General features: G+C 40.9%; 1 protein-coding gene across 3 annotated transcripts in view; it reads right to left on the bottom strand.

Moving 5' to 3' along the window:
• The window catches only part of SLC5A12 (solute carrier family 5 member 12), a 64,862-nt gene that overhangs the window by 15,291 nt on the left and 33,559 nt on the right, over positions 1–16,012 (bottom strand). For all 3 annotated transcript variants that reach the window (XM_040328355.1, XM_040328356.1, XM_040328353.1), the window contains exons 7-9: positions 10,498–10,627; positions 4,793–4,881; positions 1,481–1,593 (exon numbers count right to left, since the gene is read on the bottom strand). In XM_040328355.1, the coding sequence (XP_040184289.1) occupies positions 1,481–1,593; positions 4,793–4,881; positions 10,498–10,627 (332 nt within the window). The remainder of the gene's footprint in view (positions 1–1,480; positions 1,594–4,792; positions 4,882–10,497; positions 10,628–16,012) is intronic.

The raw sequence follows: 16,012 nt of genomic DNA, 5'->3' as shown, positions 1-16,012 counted from the left end.
ATAAAGATGTAACCAATATTTCAGTTATTGGTAAATGTTGGTATTTTTTAACACTCTCTAGCTCGGGGTTTCTCAACTAAGGTTCCTCCAGAGGTTGCTAGGGGTTCATTGAGCAACGAGCATTTCCTGCCTCAAAGATAAATTCCCACTTACACATTGATCTTTTTAGCTATCTGTAGGGGGGGGTGAAATCAGTGTAGTATATATAATACAGTTCAGAGTATATAGTGCAATCAGTGTAGTATATATAATACAGTTAAGAGTATATAGTTCAGTATGTGTAGTATATATCAGTGGCGGCTGGTGCTCAAACTTTTTGGGGGGGCGCAAACGAAAAAAATAAAAAATTGCAGCCTCACTGTACCTATCAATTGTCACCACTGTGCCATGCCATCAAATGCAGTCACTGTACCATCAAAACGCAACCACTGTGCCATAAAATGCAGCCACTGTGCCATGCCATCAAAACGCAGCCACCGTGCCATCAAAACGCAGCCACTGTGCCATGCCATCAAAACGCAACCACTGTGCCATGCCATCAAAACGCAGCCACTGTGCCATGCCATTAAAACACAGCCACCGTGCCATCAAAACGCAGCCACTGTGCCATGCCATCAAAACGCAGCCACCGTGCCCTGCCATCAAAACACAGCCACTGTGCCATACCATCAAACGCAGCAACTGTGCCATCAATTGTCACCACTATTCCATCAAACACAGCCCCCAATTGTCGCCACTGTGCCCCCAATTGTTGCCACTGTGCCCCCAATTGTCGCCACTGTGCCCCCAATTGTCGCCACTGTGCCCCCAATTGTCGTCACTGTGCCCCCAATTGTCACCACTGTACCCCCAATTGTAGCCACTGTGCCCCCAATTGTTGCCACTGTGCCCCCACTTGTAGCCACTATGCCCAACTTGTAGCCACTGTAGCCACTGTGCCCAGTACTCCCCCCCCGGCACTTACCTTAATGGCTTCTACGTCCCTCGTCCCGCCCTCGATGACGCTTCAGCCAATCAGGTTACGCTGGCCCTGATAGGCACTTCCACACAGCCAGTCAGCTGCCGCTATTCAGCTGACTGGCGCTCAACTTCCGGCCAGCTGAATAGTGGACGGCAGCGGCGAAAATATACAGATTCATACAGTGTATGAATCTGTATATTTTACTGGCTGTGAGCGAGCCAGAGGGGGCGGCGCTCCTGCGTCCCTATAGACGCACCGCCACTGGTATATATAGTACAGTCCATGTAGTATATATAATACAGTTCAGAGTATATAGTGCAGAATGTGCTGTTCCCAGAGTCCTTACATGAGATCAGAGAACCCAATATACTAAGTGGCTCCACATTTTACAACTTTGTTTCTTTTATAGCCCTGACCATAATAAATATGTAAATACATAAATAAAATAGACAAATACATTCCCTTTAAAGCAAAACTTACTAATTGATTCCCTTTAAGTCAAAATGTATTTATACTCACACAAGCCTTTGCTAATCCAGGTACCTTTCCTGTCAGAAATGTTGTGAAAAAGGTTCTTAACAATGTCTTCATAGGTGACAGTAGCAAGAGCATTGATACTTGCAGCTACTGTGCTGCAATTAAAACAAAATAATCACATTTATACAGAAATATACACATGTATGTATGCATACCCAAAACTTTTCATGTTTGAATACAGTCAGGAAAAATTAGATCCTCTGTTAACTTTTGTATTTATACCTGCTAAGTATATTTACTGTCTTATTTGTAATTTAAAGCTAAACTCCAGATTTGGCTGAACTTTAAACAGTTCATTTGGACCAAATCCAAACAATTCCTAATTTTTGTACAGATTTACGGTTGTGCCTCCAGACTGGAGGTGAGGGGAAATCTTTCCAAAAAGTACATAGAAAACAACATATAAATTGACAGGGTTTAAAATCTTCCCTATTCTATTTTATTCACAATTGAAAAATAAAAAATGGAAGGGCAATACAACTTTCACAGGACATAGCGGATAATAATCTAATGGGGTTGATTTACTAAAGGCAACTAGATTGCACTTTGCAAGTGTAGTTGTACTCTGCAAATGCAGATGCTCCAGCACTTAGTAAATGAGGGTAAAGCTTCAGTTTACAAAGAATACCCAATCACATGCAAGCAGGGCAGGTGGGGGCCCCTCGGCTTAATAATCGAAGGGACCCCCTAGAGCAGAGAACCGGGGGGAGGGTGTTATCGCCAACCGATCATAGTTGTTCAGGGGTGGGGGGCTGGATCCGCCGACCGACCTATTGATGTTATTGAGCCGGGGGGGGGGGGGGCAGTGCGACAACCGATCATACTTGTTGAGCAGGAGGGGGGATCCGCCGACCGACCAAAGTTGTTGAGCGGGGTGGGGCTGCCTTTAGAATTCTTGGGGCCCCATAGACAGCTACAGTGAAGGGGCCCCCTGGAGCATCGAAGTTGTTGAGCGGGGGGGCTGGGGGCTGCCGAGAATTACATCCATCAGCCGAAGTTGTTGAGCGGGGGGTGCCGAGAATGCAGCGACCGGGTGATTGCCGAGGGAGGGGGTTGCCGTGATTGCCGCAAAATTGCAGGAGGGGTTTGCCGCGATTGCCGAGAACGGGGGGGTTGCCGTGATTGGGCCCGGGGTCCCCTATTGGTCGGGGCCCATGGGCTTGAGCCCAGTCAAGCCCAATGGTAAGTCCGGCCCTGCATGCAAGGAAAACAAAATAACAGCATTTTTGCTTGTACATGATTGGATGATGGAAGTCAGCAGAGCTCCTCCTCATTTACAAAGCTATGGAGCAACTGCACTTGTCTTTAGTACACCAACCCCAATATGTGATTACTAATAAGCACTTGTTTGTCCTTCACAGCAACCAAATTTGGAATTTCATCACAAGTTTAAGCTAGTGATTATTGATTGTTGTGGACTGATACAGCTATTGCTTTTTGGTCCAGCTCAATTCTATGTATACTGCTTTCTGATCAAAGGAGGTCACCTGTAGATATGTGCGGTTCGGTTCGTTCCGAATAAATATTTGAACACATTTTTCATTATTCGGACATTTGGTTATATCCAAATACTCGAATTACAGTATAAACAAAGTTTACCGAAAGCTCCTAATAACGAAAGGAAATTCGTCCAAATTTCCAAAATTCTAATTTAATTTTGAATCAAAATTTATATGGAATTCCAGTCGACTTCGAACTGTAAACATGTTTCTGACTGTGTGTTATTAGAGTACCGTTTCATAATAATGCTGTTTTAGTTAAGCCAAAGGTGATTTAAAGAGTCGTTGTAATCATTTGTTGGAGATTTTTTTTCTTTTGTTTGTTCATACATTCAATCGGAAAAAAATAAAATAAATCAAAAGTTTTCAATTTGGGCAATTCAAAATGTATTGATTAGAATGAATCGAAAAATCGGTAAATGCAAAGAAAATTTGAAAAAGACATAAAACTAATTCCGAATACGAATTGAACAAATCAACCACATTTAACAAAACAAAATAACTGGATTAACTAATATAAATGAAACAAACAGGGACTGTTATAAACACGGGAAACATGCGCTACTTTACAGGCATACTATACACAACCCCGAGGTACGAAATTTAAAGGAATATTTCACTTTTATTGTTTTACTTTAAGCATTATTAAATTCACTGCTCCCGAAAAAAAAATCTGTTTTTAAAACTTTTTTTGCATTGATACATGTCCCCTGGGGCAGGACCCAGGTCCCTAAACACTTTTTATGACGATAACTTGCATATTACCTTTAAAATTCGCACTTTTGATTTCTCCCATAGACTTATAAAGGGTGTTCCATGGCTTTCGAATTTGCTGCGAACACCCCAAATTGTTTGCTATTCGGCGAACGGGCGAACAGCCAATGTTCGAGTCCAGCTCATGTTAGACCCGAACATAAAGCTCATCCCTGAAGGTGGATCTTTTGGGGGTTTTTTCGGCAGAATATTATCAAATGCACAGTAATGTACTAATAACTGGATGCTATTGAATTGTGATTGGTCTCAGAGTTCTTTAACGGATGCTTGTTTTTGCACTTTGGTTCGACTGCACTTTGTTATACAAACTGACACAATTAAAGATTTATTTTTATTTTTATTACTGATGCACTTTATGAATTCTGAAAGCATGTATTCTTTGTTTCAACTGGCAACAGGGTTTGTGGTTTTTTTTTCCATATTGTAAGTTGGAGCGCTGTACTAATTAATATTTTGGTTTGTATTGATGTAATGTGACTACACATTATAGTGGTAGATGCTCCTCTGTTCATATGTTGACAAATAGATTTTTGAGTCTGTGGTGTAGTGGGAGAAGAGCAGGAATCTTTTTATTATTTTTTACATATTTTATCAGGTTCCTTCTAATAAAAAAAGATGAAGATAGAGAAACAAGCAGCAGACTGAGTGACTATGCAAATTACATTTGCTAGGCTCCTGTCCTTTTCACAAATCCTGGCCTGATCACCACACATATTGCGACTGATGTACTAAAGGAGTTAAGAATCTTCATACAATAAATGTATTTGAATATTCGCATCAATTATCCAGTGATGTGGAAAGCAATTTATGTTCATTTATTTTATCTTATTTTATCTGCACACGATTGGATAATTGAAGAGAATATTCACAAACCTTCCACAAAATGTATTGTAAAAAAGATTCTTGTCTTTTTGGCATATCAGCCCAAATATGTATTCAAAACAAACATAAGATGTGCTCTGCTACACCATTTCTTCAATTAACAGATATACTAATAATTTTTAAAACACCAAATGGTTACCTCAATGTACCACTAAAGGCACATGCCACAAAGAGTCCCGGCAGTCCAGGCATTTTTTCAAATAAGTTCATAACAAAGTAGGGCATCATCTGCAAAACAGAAACTTTGATTAGACATTTGTCCTAACTATATAAAATATTAATAATATAATATATAATAATAATAATAATAAAAATTGAACAATATTTAATAAAAAATGGAACCCGACCATTATGTCATGTTCAAACTACAGCTGACCATAGATGGATCAAATCTCGGCTGGTAGAACAGGGACTGGCCGAGATTCGCTTCATCTATGAGCAGGCAGGTTGTACCCATTCATCCATTAATTAACCTAAGTACAACCAGCTTGTCTGATTTTTTACATGCAAGTACTGCTAGTGGCTATGATAGCCATGTTGAGGGCATATGGCCTGGTACTGTTCAGGAGATGGCGCGCTCTCTCGCCCCTCTTTTCCTGCGACCTGCCAGGTTGTATGCTCAGATAAGGGTCTGGTTTAGATTTGGGGGCGGGGGACCTCACGCCATTTTTTTGGGCTCGGATTACCGCAGGCAGTTTTAAATTACATTTTGTCCTTTAGAAATGTGATTTAGCTGCAGTACTGTTCTAAACAAGGGAAAGATGCACTAATTTACAGACAGACTAAGGACACCCCCAGTGGCACGATATTTAAAGTATATTAAATATTTCACTTTTATTGTTTCACTTTAAGCATTACTAAAATCACTGCTCCTGAAAAAACGGGCCGTTTTTAAAACTTTTTTTTTTACATTGATACTGTATATGTCATCTGGGGCAGGACTTGTGTCCCCAAACACTTTTTATGACAATAACTTCCATATAAGCCTTTAAAAATAGCATTTTTGGTTTCTCATGTTCATGTCATAGACTTTAACGGTGTTCTGGTGCGAATCAAACGGGGAGGGGGGTGTTCTGCTCATCCCTATTGTTAGGTCTTATGCTGCTGGCATTATAAAATAGATAGGAAGGTATAGTATATTTACTATTTTTTTTTTACATTTCTTCAGTTGATTTATGGTTTCTGGCCTGGGTCAAAATTATTTCATACATCAAAGGATTCTTCATGAGCATTTTATTTTATGATCTGGAGGAGGGGAGGAGGGGCTTTCCTAGCTGAGCACAATCTTTTTCCTGCATGCCTGAGCTAAAAGCAGTTGAATTACTGGAAGTCCAAGGCCAAAAATGCTAGGGGGGTGATTTCTCAACAAAATAATGAATGAAGACTTGGGTGGATGGATTAGTTTGCTTTGAATGCTAAAAAAGATTCAAAGTGGTTCTACAGCCTTAAGGATTTTTTTTTTACCTTAATGCATTATCTGCGTTAAGGTAAAAATATCTTAAGTGACCAGAATCCCCCAGTCCACCCATGTGCTTACCTGTGCCCATTCCCGATCCAGCACTGAGTTGAAGAGCAGTGGCTCTCTCTGCTCTCTTGTTCCTCTTAGGGCAGATTAATAGCAGTCAGCAGGAGAGCGGGGGGGGGGATCCAGGACTGAGCCGAGCCGTACTGTCTGTGTCAATGGATGCAGACAGCATGGCTCTGGGTTGAGCCTGCACATAGCAAGCGGATTCCTATTGTGGGCACTCACTGAAGAGGAGGAGCCAGGAGCGCTGGCGGGGACCCCAGAAGAAGAGGATTGGGGCTGCTTTGTGTAAAACCGCACAGAGCAGATGAGTGGCTCGGGGATGAATTTTCAGTACCAAAAGCAGTAACCCCGAGCCACACTCGGGATCGCATCTCAGGATCCGTGTACTGCTCTTACTTACCTTGTCCCCTGGATCTTGCGATGTCTCCCCGATGTGTCTGCGAGCCGACGTGTCTCTGCTCAATTCACAGTGCCAAGCTCCGTTCCCTGCGAGCATTGTGACGCACGGGGGCAGAGCTCGGCGCCAAATTCAAAAAGTGAAAAACACACAGTACACTGTCATCTTACAGATTACATTACTGTACCAAATAGTTTCACATCCTCTTTGTCATTAGTGGTCTGTCCAGTGTCCTACATGCAGTTTTATATTTTATACACTGTTCTTTCTGCCTGAAAACTGGAGATTGTGCATGGCAACCAAAAAGTGACAGTGTACGTCAAAAGTGGTTTTAGACCAGCTAGAAAACAGCGATAATAAATTACAATCAGTTTCAGAATTGAGCGATAGCGATTTGTGGGGAAATTCGTCATCACACACTGAAAGTAACGACAGCGACAATTCTGCAACTGAGCAAATTTCAGTGTTTTTGATTTGATTACATTATTGAATAATTTTTTATTATTATTTGTTATAATTATTTCTAGTTATTTATTATACTAGAATTTATGATTTTGTGTTTCAAACTGTATTATACCCGGGATGTCTACTAGACTCTTGTTTGGACAGATTTAAGTGAGTTAATTCTAAGAATTACAGGCCTACAATATAAAATTTCCATGCGAAACAATTGTACCGCTTTCAGCATCAAAAATCTGACATAATCATACAGCCAGGGAGGTTAAATAGTGTTTTGTGTTTATGGTGTTCAGCTTAAGGGGTTGATTTACTAAAGGCAAATTGACTGTGCACTTTGCAAAGTGCAGCAGCACTCTGTAAGAGCAGTTGCTCAAGAACTTTGCTGGCTTCCACCATCCAATCATATACAAGCAAAAATTTGCAAAGTGCACAGTCTAGTTGCCTTTAGTAAATCAACCCCACAATGTAGCTCCGCTTTAATCAAGACAAGCAGGAAGCCTGTAAATTGTTGAGGTCTCTGATATATCTGCTTTTTAGGGTCAGAGACCCACATGATGTAAAGAAAAGATAGGGATCATTGTCCTGGGCTTTGCACCTTGAAAAACAAGTCAGCATTGTAAGATCCAATATTTGTGTCCTGAAAGGTTACTTTTAATATTGGCTTTTTTCATGCAGGCAACAGAGATAAGGCACAACACACTTATAGGAATTACATCTCTGTTCATATATGAAGGATCAGTAAAGAAGACTTTTGTTCCACTGTTAAGGGTTATTGCACTTAACAGCCAACATAAACCTTTGCATGCAATAACATAATAACTCACAGGCCTCGTACACACGACCGAGGAACTCGTCGGAAGAGACACATTGTTTTCCTCGACGAGTTCCTTGTTAGGCTTGTCGAGGAACTCGGCAAGCTTGCTTTGCGTACACACAGTCAAGACAAAATATCCTCGTTCTCAAACGCGGTGACGTACAACACATACAATGGCAGGGGAAGTTCGATCCCACTGGCACAACCCTTGGGGCTGCTTTTGCTAATCTCATGTTACTGCGTGTTAAGTAAAAGTTTGGTAAGAGACGATTTGCACTTTTCAGTCTGTTACAGCGTGAAAATGTGTTATCTCCATTACAAACGCTACTTTTACCGAAAGTGCGCTCCCGTCTCATACTTTATTCTGAGCATGAGCGGGTTTCTAAGCATTTCTAAGCATACACACCATCGTGTTTCTCATCGAAAACCAGCCCGACGAGGAACACGACGAGGAAATTGAGACTCCCGTCGAGGAAAAAGAGAACTTGTTTCCTCGATGAAAAACGTACACACAACCGGTTTCCTCTGCAAAAAAGCTCTCCCACCAAGTTTCTTGATGGATTCTGTCGAGTTTCTCGGTCGTGTGTACGAGACCAACGAGACAAACTGCTGGATTATGTACGCATAAAATCAAATAATGCAGGAACCAGAGCTGGAAGAGTTTTTGGGGGTATCATTATTTAAATATAAAAAAATGGCTACAACACATTACTAAACTCTGACCCCATAAGGCTGCATTCGTGCATCCGGAAAGTTTTCACAGCGCTTCACTTTTTTCACATTTTGATATGTTACAGCCGTATTCCAAAATGGATTGAATTCATTTTTTCCCTCAAAATTCAACAAACAATACCCCATAATGACAATGTGAAAGAACTTTGAAATCTTTACAAATAAAAATTAATAAAAATCACATGTACATAAGTATTCACAGCCTTTGCCATGACACTCGAAATTGAGCTCAAGTGCATCCTGTTTCCACTGATCATCCTTGAGATGTTTCTACAACTTGACTGGAGTCCACCTGTGGTAAATTAAGTCGATTGGACATGATTTGGAAAGGCGCACACCTGTCTATATGAGGTCCCACAGTTATCAGTGCATGTCAAAGCACAAACCAAGCCATGAAGTCCAAGGAATTGTCTGTTGACCTCCGAGACAGGAATCTATCGAGGCACAGATCTGGGGAAGGGTACAGAAAAATTTGTGCAACGTTAAAGGTCCCAATGAGCACAGTTGCTTACATCGCACAGTCGGGGAGGTGACTAAGAACCTGATCGTCACTCTGATGCCGCGTACACATGATCAGTCCATCCGATGAGAACGGACCGATGGACTGTTTTTTATCGGTAAACCGATGAAGCTGACTGATGGTCCGTCGCCATCCAGACCGTCCATCAGACCGTTGTCCTCTGTTTAACCTATTGTGTGTACGAGGCCTTACAGAGCTCCAGAATTTCTCTGTGAAGAGAGGAGAATCTTCCAGAAGAACAAGCATCTTTGCAGCACTCCACCATTCAGGCCTGTATAGTAGAGTGGCCAGACGGAAGCCACTCCTCAGTAAAAGGCACATGGCAGCCCATCTGGAATTTGCCAAAAGGCACCTGAAGGACTCTCAGACCATGAGAAACAAAATTATTTGGTCTGTTGAATCAAAGATTGAACTCTTTGGCCTGAATGGCAAGTGTCATGTCTGGACCAAAACCAAGCACCGCACATCACCTGGTCAATACCATCCCTACAGTAAAGCATGGTGGTGGCAGCATAATGCTGTGGGGATGTTTTTCAGTGGCAGCAACTGGGAGACTAGTCAGGATTGAGGGGAAAAATTAGTGTAGCAATGTACAGAGATATCCATGACGAAAACCTGCTCCAGAGCACTCTGGACCTCAGACAGGCAAAGGTTCATCTTCTAACAGGACAATGCCCCTAGGCACTCAACCAAGATAACAAATGAGTGGCTACAGGACAACTCATGTCCTTGAATGGCTCAGCTAGAGCCTAGACTTGAACCCGATTGAACATCTCTGGAGAGATCTGAAAATGGCTGTGCACTGACGCTCCCCATCCAACCTGATGGAGCTTGAGAGGTCCTGCAAAGAAGAATGGAACAAACTGACAAAAATAGGTGTGCCAAGCTTGTAGCATCATACTCAAAAAGACTTGAGGCTGTAATTGGTGCCAAAGGTGCGTCAACAAAGTATTGAGCAAACGCTGTGAATACTTATGTGCATGGGATTTTTTTTTTTATAAATTTGCAAAGATTTCAAACAAACTTCTTTCACGTTGTTATTATGGGTTATTGTTCGTAGAATTTTGAGGAAAATAATGAATTTATCCATTTTGAAATAAGGCTGTAACATAACAAAATGTGGCAAAAGTGAAGCGCTGTGAATACTTTCCGGATGCACTATATATATATATATATATATATATATATATATATATATATATATAAAAATATATACACACATCACAGTATATAACATGTGTTTACAGATAGGTATATTACTGTAGAAAATATCTTAGTGCAAAGGCCAGATGTCAGGTTAATAATTGTTTCGGCATGCACAGCAGAAATTTTCTGTGCTATAAATGGAGAAGCAACATAACTTCTACTGTGCTAAAGTTTTGCTGATCATGCACCTGGTCAGGAGCGCTTATAAATCCTGCAGTCCAGGGATCACAACCTTGAAAGTGTGCATACATGATCAGTCCAGAGAATACGGCACAAACCAAAATCACCCACAGTCCAATCAGGTTAAGATACAAGGCTCTGAAAGAGAAAAATATAGGTTGAGCACTTATTAATAGATAGATACACAAAATAAATAAAATTATGTCAGCTCTCAACAGTGATGAAATCTACAAGTCTACTGTATGCCCGTCAACATTCTAATTATTAGCACAGAGTGCACAGTTTCTTCAACGCAGTAGAAAAAAACATCCACTTCCCTGAAGATCTCTCCAGACTGGGAAATCATCAGGAAAGAGAAAGCACACTGGCATAATGGAAGATCCTCAAAAAATCTTCAATTGGCTCAGTCTTCCCCAAAGACCTAACCTGCCTAAATGGAGTGGTCAGCCAATCATTATATTTATGGTATTTATATAGGACAAAATATACCTTGATACTCCTTAAACCTTGATTGTCCTCCTTTTTAGGGGACCCTAGGTTCCTTCCTAATTTTAATTCTGACTGTGATTTCTCCAGGTGGATTTGATAATGATATTGTTACTCTGGAGTCTCTGACCTGAGAACCCCCTTTTTCCTCTCTCTGACTGAGCTATGCTCTACCTCAAACAGAATTTTATAAAAACTTGCAGATTAGACACTTTTTCTCCAACCACTACTCCCTGGAAGCGATAAGCACAGATACCACTTTTGAGCACCTGTTGAGATCCTCCTCTAGAGATAAGGGTACAATTTCTACGATGACGACACCACGTTCTTGCCTTTCAAGAGAACCGTGGTTCTTTTGAAAGGAGAGTCTGTACACTCGGGTGGCAAGAGATTCTTGCCAAGAATCTAATTGGGAAAAACAAAGTATTTTTTTCCTGACGAGATTCTTGCCCGTGTGTACAGGGCTTTAATCTTCAGCAATGCTCAGTTGGGAGGGGGAAACAGGCCAGGAAATTTCCCCTGAGGATTGGTTGGATATGCTGTTCAATATGCATTGATGCACAAAGTCAATGGCAGTGAAGAAAACGGTGGTTAAACGTTCTACCCCTCAGTTCCAGGCATGCCCTGATAGAGACACACACCTCCATATTTTCTGGAGCTGTAGAGTAATTAAGCCCCTAAAGCAGTGGGTGTTAACTAAGGTTGCTCAGATCACAGGGATGCAGCTGATCCTGACTTTTTAGATGTGCCTATTTTTTGCTGTACTACCAGAAGTGTCTCCCCCATGCCATAAACTGGCTCACACGCATTACACTGGCGCTCCCCCGAGGTCCCCCGTGAACAAGTGCTGAGGCGTATAGAGGTTATTCAATGTTTTGGAGCCCCATACCACTGTGGATAGTATGCCTGTCTTTAATTGAAAATGGGGATTTTGGTCCGCATATGAATATGTAAAGTTATAAAAAAGTATGGATAGCCTCATACCGGCAATGCTAAGATTTTGTGCCTTGTACCTATTGTATCTTTTTTTCTTTTTGTTACATTTCTTTCATATTATGCTTTCTCCCCTTTTATTTTCTGCTTAAATGGCATTGTTTTAAGTTTACCTGTCATTGTGGCCAAATAGTTATAACAGCCCTCAAAATTTGCACTCGCCTGCTCGCATTTTGCGAGTAAATTTTAAGGGCTGGCGAGTGTGGGCTGCCTGGGAGCAAGGGGGTGGGAGCAAGGAGAGGAGCCGCCGCCGACTGGTTGTTCAAAGCGTGGGGAACATGGCAGCTTTCAATTCAATAGCTGTGTTCCCCGCGGCGAGCTGCCATATATAGCCCCTCCCCTTTGTCCAGGCATTTTGATAGACAGATCACCCATCCCAGGATTGGACGGGTGATCTGTCTATCAAAGTTTCCCGGACAAGGGGGAGGGGCTGTATATGGCGGCTCGCAGTGAACAACAAGGCTGCGGTGGCGGCGGCTCCTCTCCTCCTCTCACTCAGCACATGTAGGCTGCAATGGGGACACTGGCTGCTATGGGGACATTTTGCTGCATTGGGGATACTGACTGCACTGGGGACACTGGCTGCACTGGGGACACTGGCTTCACTGGGGATAGGTGGCTGCACTGGGGACACATGCTGCATTGGTAGACATGGGCAGGCTGCATTTTTGGGCACGGATAAAGTTGTTGTTAATATTTATTTTTATAACTTAATTCTGCATAAAACATTTAAGTGTCATTTCATGAGATAATTTATAAGGGCGTGTCTGGGGGCGGGACATGGTAGGGGTTGGGTGGGGCAACTGGTGGAGAATACGCCTTGAGGCCTGGCTAGTAGCTCAGGAGTTGAAATTTTGAGCCCTGGTTATAATACTGCCTAGTTGATTCCAGCCATTACTCCCACATAGGGAAATGGCCAATGTTATGTATGTTTTTTAGCATTCGTGCTATATCTGTCCAAACTGATATTTGTTATATGCTATCTCTGTATGTTTTTTTCTTATGCTGCAATAAAAAAACATTGGTAAACACAAAAAAAAAATCTTTATTTTGGTTAAAATAAATATATTGCACTTACAAAAGTGATACAAAGACACACGTCTCATATAGAGGTTGATTTGCTAAAGGCAAAGAGACTATGCACTTTGCAAAATGCAGTTGCACTCTGCAAGTGCAATTTCTCTAGAGTTTAGTAAATGAGCAGAAGCTCTGCTGTTTTTTGTATTTTCCTTGCACATGATTGGGTACTCTTTGCAAAGTGAAGCTTTACCTCATTTACTAAGCTTTGGAGCAACTGCACTTGTAGAGGGCAACGTTTTGCCTTTAGTAAATTAACCCCATAATTTCCATAAGGAACATTTTATCAACCAATGAATGCACTCAAACCATTCACATGGCCCTAATGAAGAGACGTTGCCTCAAAACATGTCCGAAGGATATTAGAGGTTGGAGAAAATTAGCAAGACGCTTGTCTTCATATCAGTTTTATAAGTACAGTATAATATTTATTTTAACCAATTAAAGATTTTTGAGGATCTTAAACTCTGCCAGTGCACTCTCTATTTCATATGCTGGAGCTGCCAGGAGTTTGAATACTCTGTGGATGTAACCTTTAATTTATGATATTAACCATTGAAGTTCATACTGCGGCAATGAGCCGTTCATTCACTGTTTATGCAAATATATGATGTTCGGAACGTTTTGGCGGTCATTGTTTTTAATGTTATACACAGGGTCGGCAATTAAGTGGAACTAAGGTACTGGATACATATATTATACAATTTGTAATTATGTGGATGTTCTTTAGGCATTTTAACTGCTTAAGGACCGCCGCACGCAGATTTACGTCGACAGAATGGCACGGCTTGGCAAATGGGCATATATATACGTCCCCTATAATTTGTCGGCCGTGTGGTCGCGAGCTCCGTGATCGTGCCCACAGGACCCGGTGACTCGATGTCCGCCGGTGTCCCGTGATCGGGTCACAGAGCTGAAGAATAGGGAGATGTTAGTGTAAACACAAAATCTCCCTTTACTTCCTAGTAACATGTCACTGATCGTCTGTTCCCTGTCATTGGGAACAGCAATCAATGACATGCCACGCCCCCTAACATTTAGAAGCACTACCTAGGTCACACTTAACCCCTACAGTGCCCCCTACAGGTTAACTCCTTCACTGCCAGTGTAATTTTTACAGTAATCAGTGCATTTTTTAAAGCACTGATCGCTGTAAAAATGACAATGGTCCAAAAATGATGTCCGATGTGTCTGCCATAAAGTCGCAGTCACAATAAAAATCGCAGATCGCCGTCATTACTAGTAAAAAAATGTCACAAAACTATCCCCTATTTTGTAGACGCTATAACTTTTGCGTAAACCAATCAATAAACGCTTATTGTGATTTTTTTTTCCAAAAATATGTAGAAGAATACGCATCGGCGCAGTCACGAAAAAAATCGTTGATCGCCGCCATTAGTGGTAAAAAAAAATATTAATAAAAAGCCATAAAACTATCCCATATTTTGTAAATGCTACAAATTTTGCGCAAACCAATCAATAAACGCTTATTGTGATTTTTTTTTTTACCAAAAATATGTAGAGGAATACGTATCACCCTAAACTGAGGAAAAAAATATGTTTTTATATATTTTTGGGGGATATTTATTATAGCAAAAAGTAATAAATATTGCATTTGTCGTTCTATTTTTGTTTATAGCGCAAGAAATTCAAACCAAAAAGAAAGCTCTATTTGTGGGAAAAAAAGGACGTCAATTTTGTTTAGGTACAGCGTCGCACAACCGCGCAGATGTCAGTTAAAGTGATGCAGTGCCAAATCGCAAAAAGTGGCCTGGTCTTTGGCCAGCCAAATGGTCTGGTTAAATGAATAAAATAAATGCTATTTTTAGTGGTTGGCTACGGCTGTCTTTTATGTAACTGCTATTTACCCTCCTCAACTTGAGTATAGGAACTCTTTTTACTTGTGTATGTTTGATAAATTATTGCATGCCATATCTACCATGTGTCTTTAGCAGTTTATATTATATGTTTTTAGTATCAATAATAAAATTACAATGTGTCCTTTTTTCTTTTGAGGTTTATCTTTATATTTGTCAAGTGCGCAGAATCTAATCTAAACAGCAAAAAGAGTCCAAGCTTTTAAGTAAAGATAAAATCCTATCCATTATCTGGAAGCTACTATTATTTTAATAATTTGAATCAGTTCATTTACAGCTGTAAAACAATTGTCTATCCTAGAATAGTGTTGCAATATACTGTGATCTATACATGTAAAAAGTACTATTTGTGGCATGTGTTGGTAATATTGTAACATTACTTATACACAAAATAAAATGTCTCCCATATCAATATGAGTTGCGTAAAAGTCTTCTGGAAGAAAGGCCACAAGCTTTATTAGCCAAAGACTATAGACAAGTTATTTTTTTTTTTTTTTAATCCACCTATTTGATTATTTTCCTGATTTGGCCCCACAAACCTGTTCTTCTGGTTTTATATGGCTAAATTATATGTCCAGCTAAAAACTGGACACTATCATATGAAATGAACGAAGCTACCCCAAATACACCTCCCCAAAATAAAAACACATTTTACGGGGCAGAAATTGACTATTTGGTATTTTGTAGAACTTTTAAATCTGCCTAAATTACTCGACTCCTATTTCCCATAAACCCTTTTTTTGGACCTGGGCACAAAGAAAAATACACAGGCCCAGATTCTCAAAAGAGATACGACGGCGCATCTCCAGATACGCCGTCGTATCTCTGCCTAGCGCCGTCGTATCTATGCGACTGATTCTTAGAATCAGTTACGCATAGATATCCATTAGATCCGACAGGCGCAAGTCTCTTACGCCGTCGGATCTTAACTGCATTTTTTTTTTTTGACCGCTAGGTGTCGCTTCCGTCAAAATCCGCGTAGAGTATGCAAATTATCTAGATACGCGAATTCCCAAACGTACGCGCGTCCGACGCAGTAAAGTTACGACGTTTACGTTAGGCTTTTCCCGGCGTAAAGTTGCCCCTGGGT

The sequence above is a fragment of the Rana temporaria genome, chromosome 11, assembly GCF_905171775.1.
Source record: "Rana temporaria chromosome 11, aRanTem1.1, whole genome shotgun sequence".
Classification (NCBI taxonomy): Eukaryota; Metazoa; Chordata; class Amphibia; order Anura; family Ranidae; genus Rana; species Rana temporaria.
The sequence above is the reverse complement of the archived record's forward strand: the minus strand, read 5'-3'. Positions and strand labels throughout refer to the sequence as shown.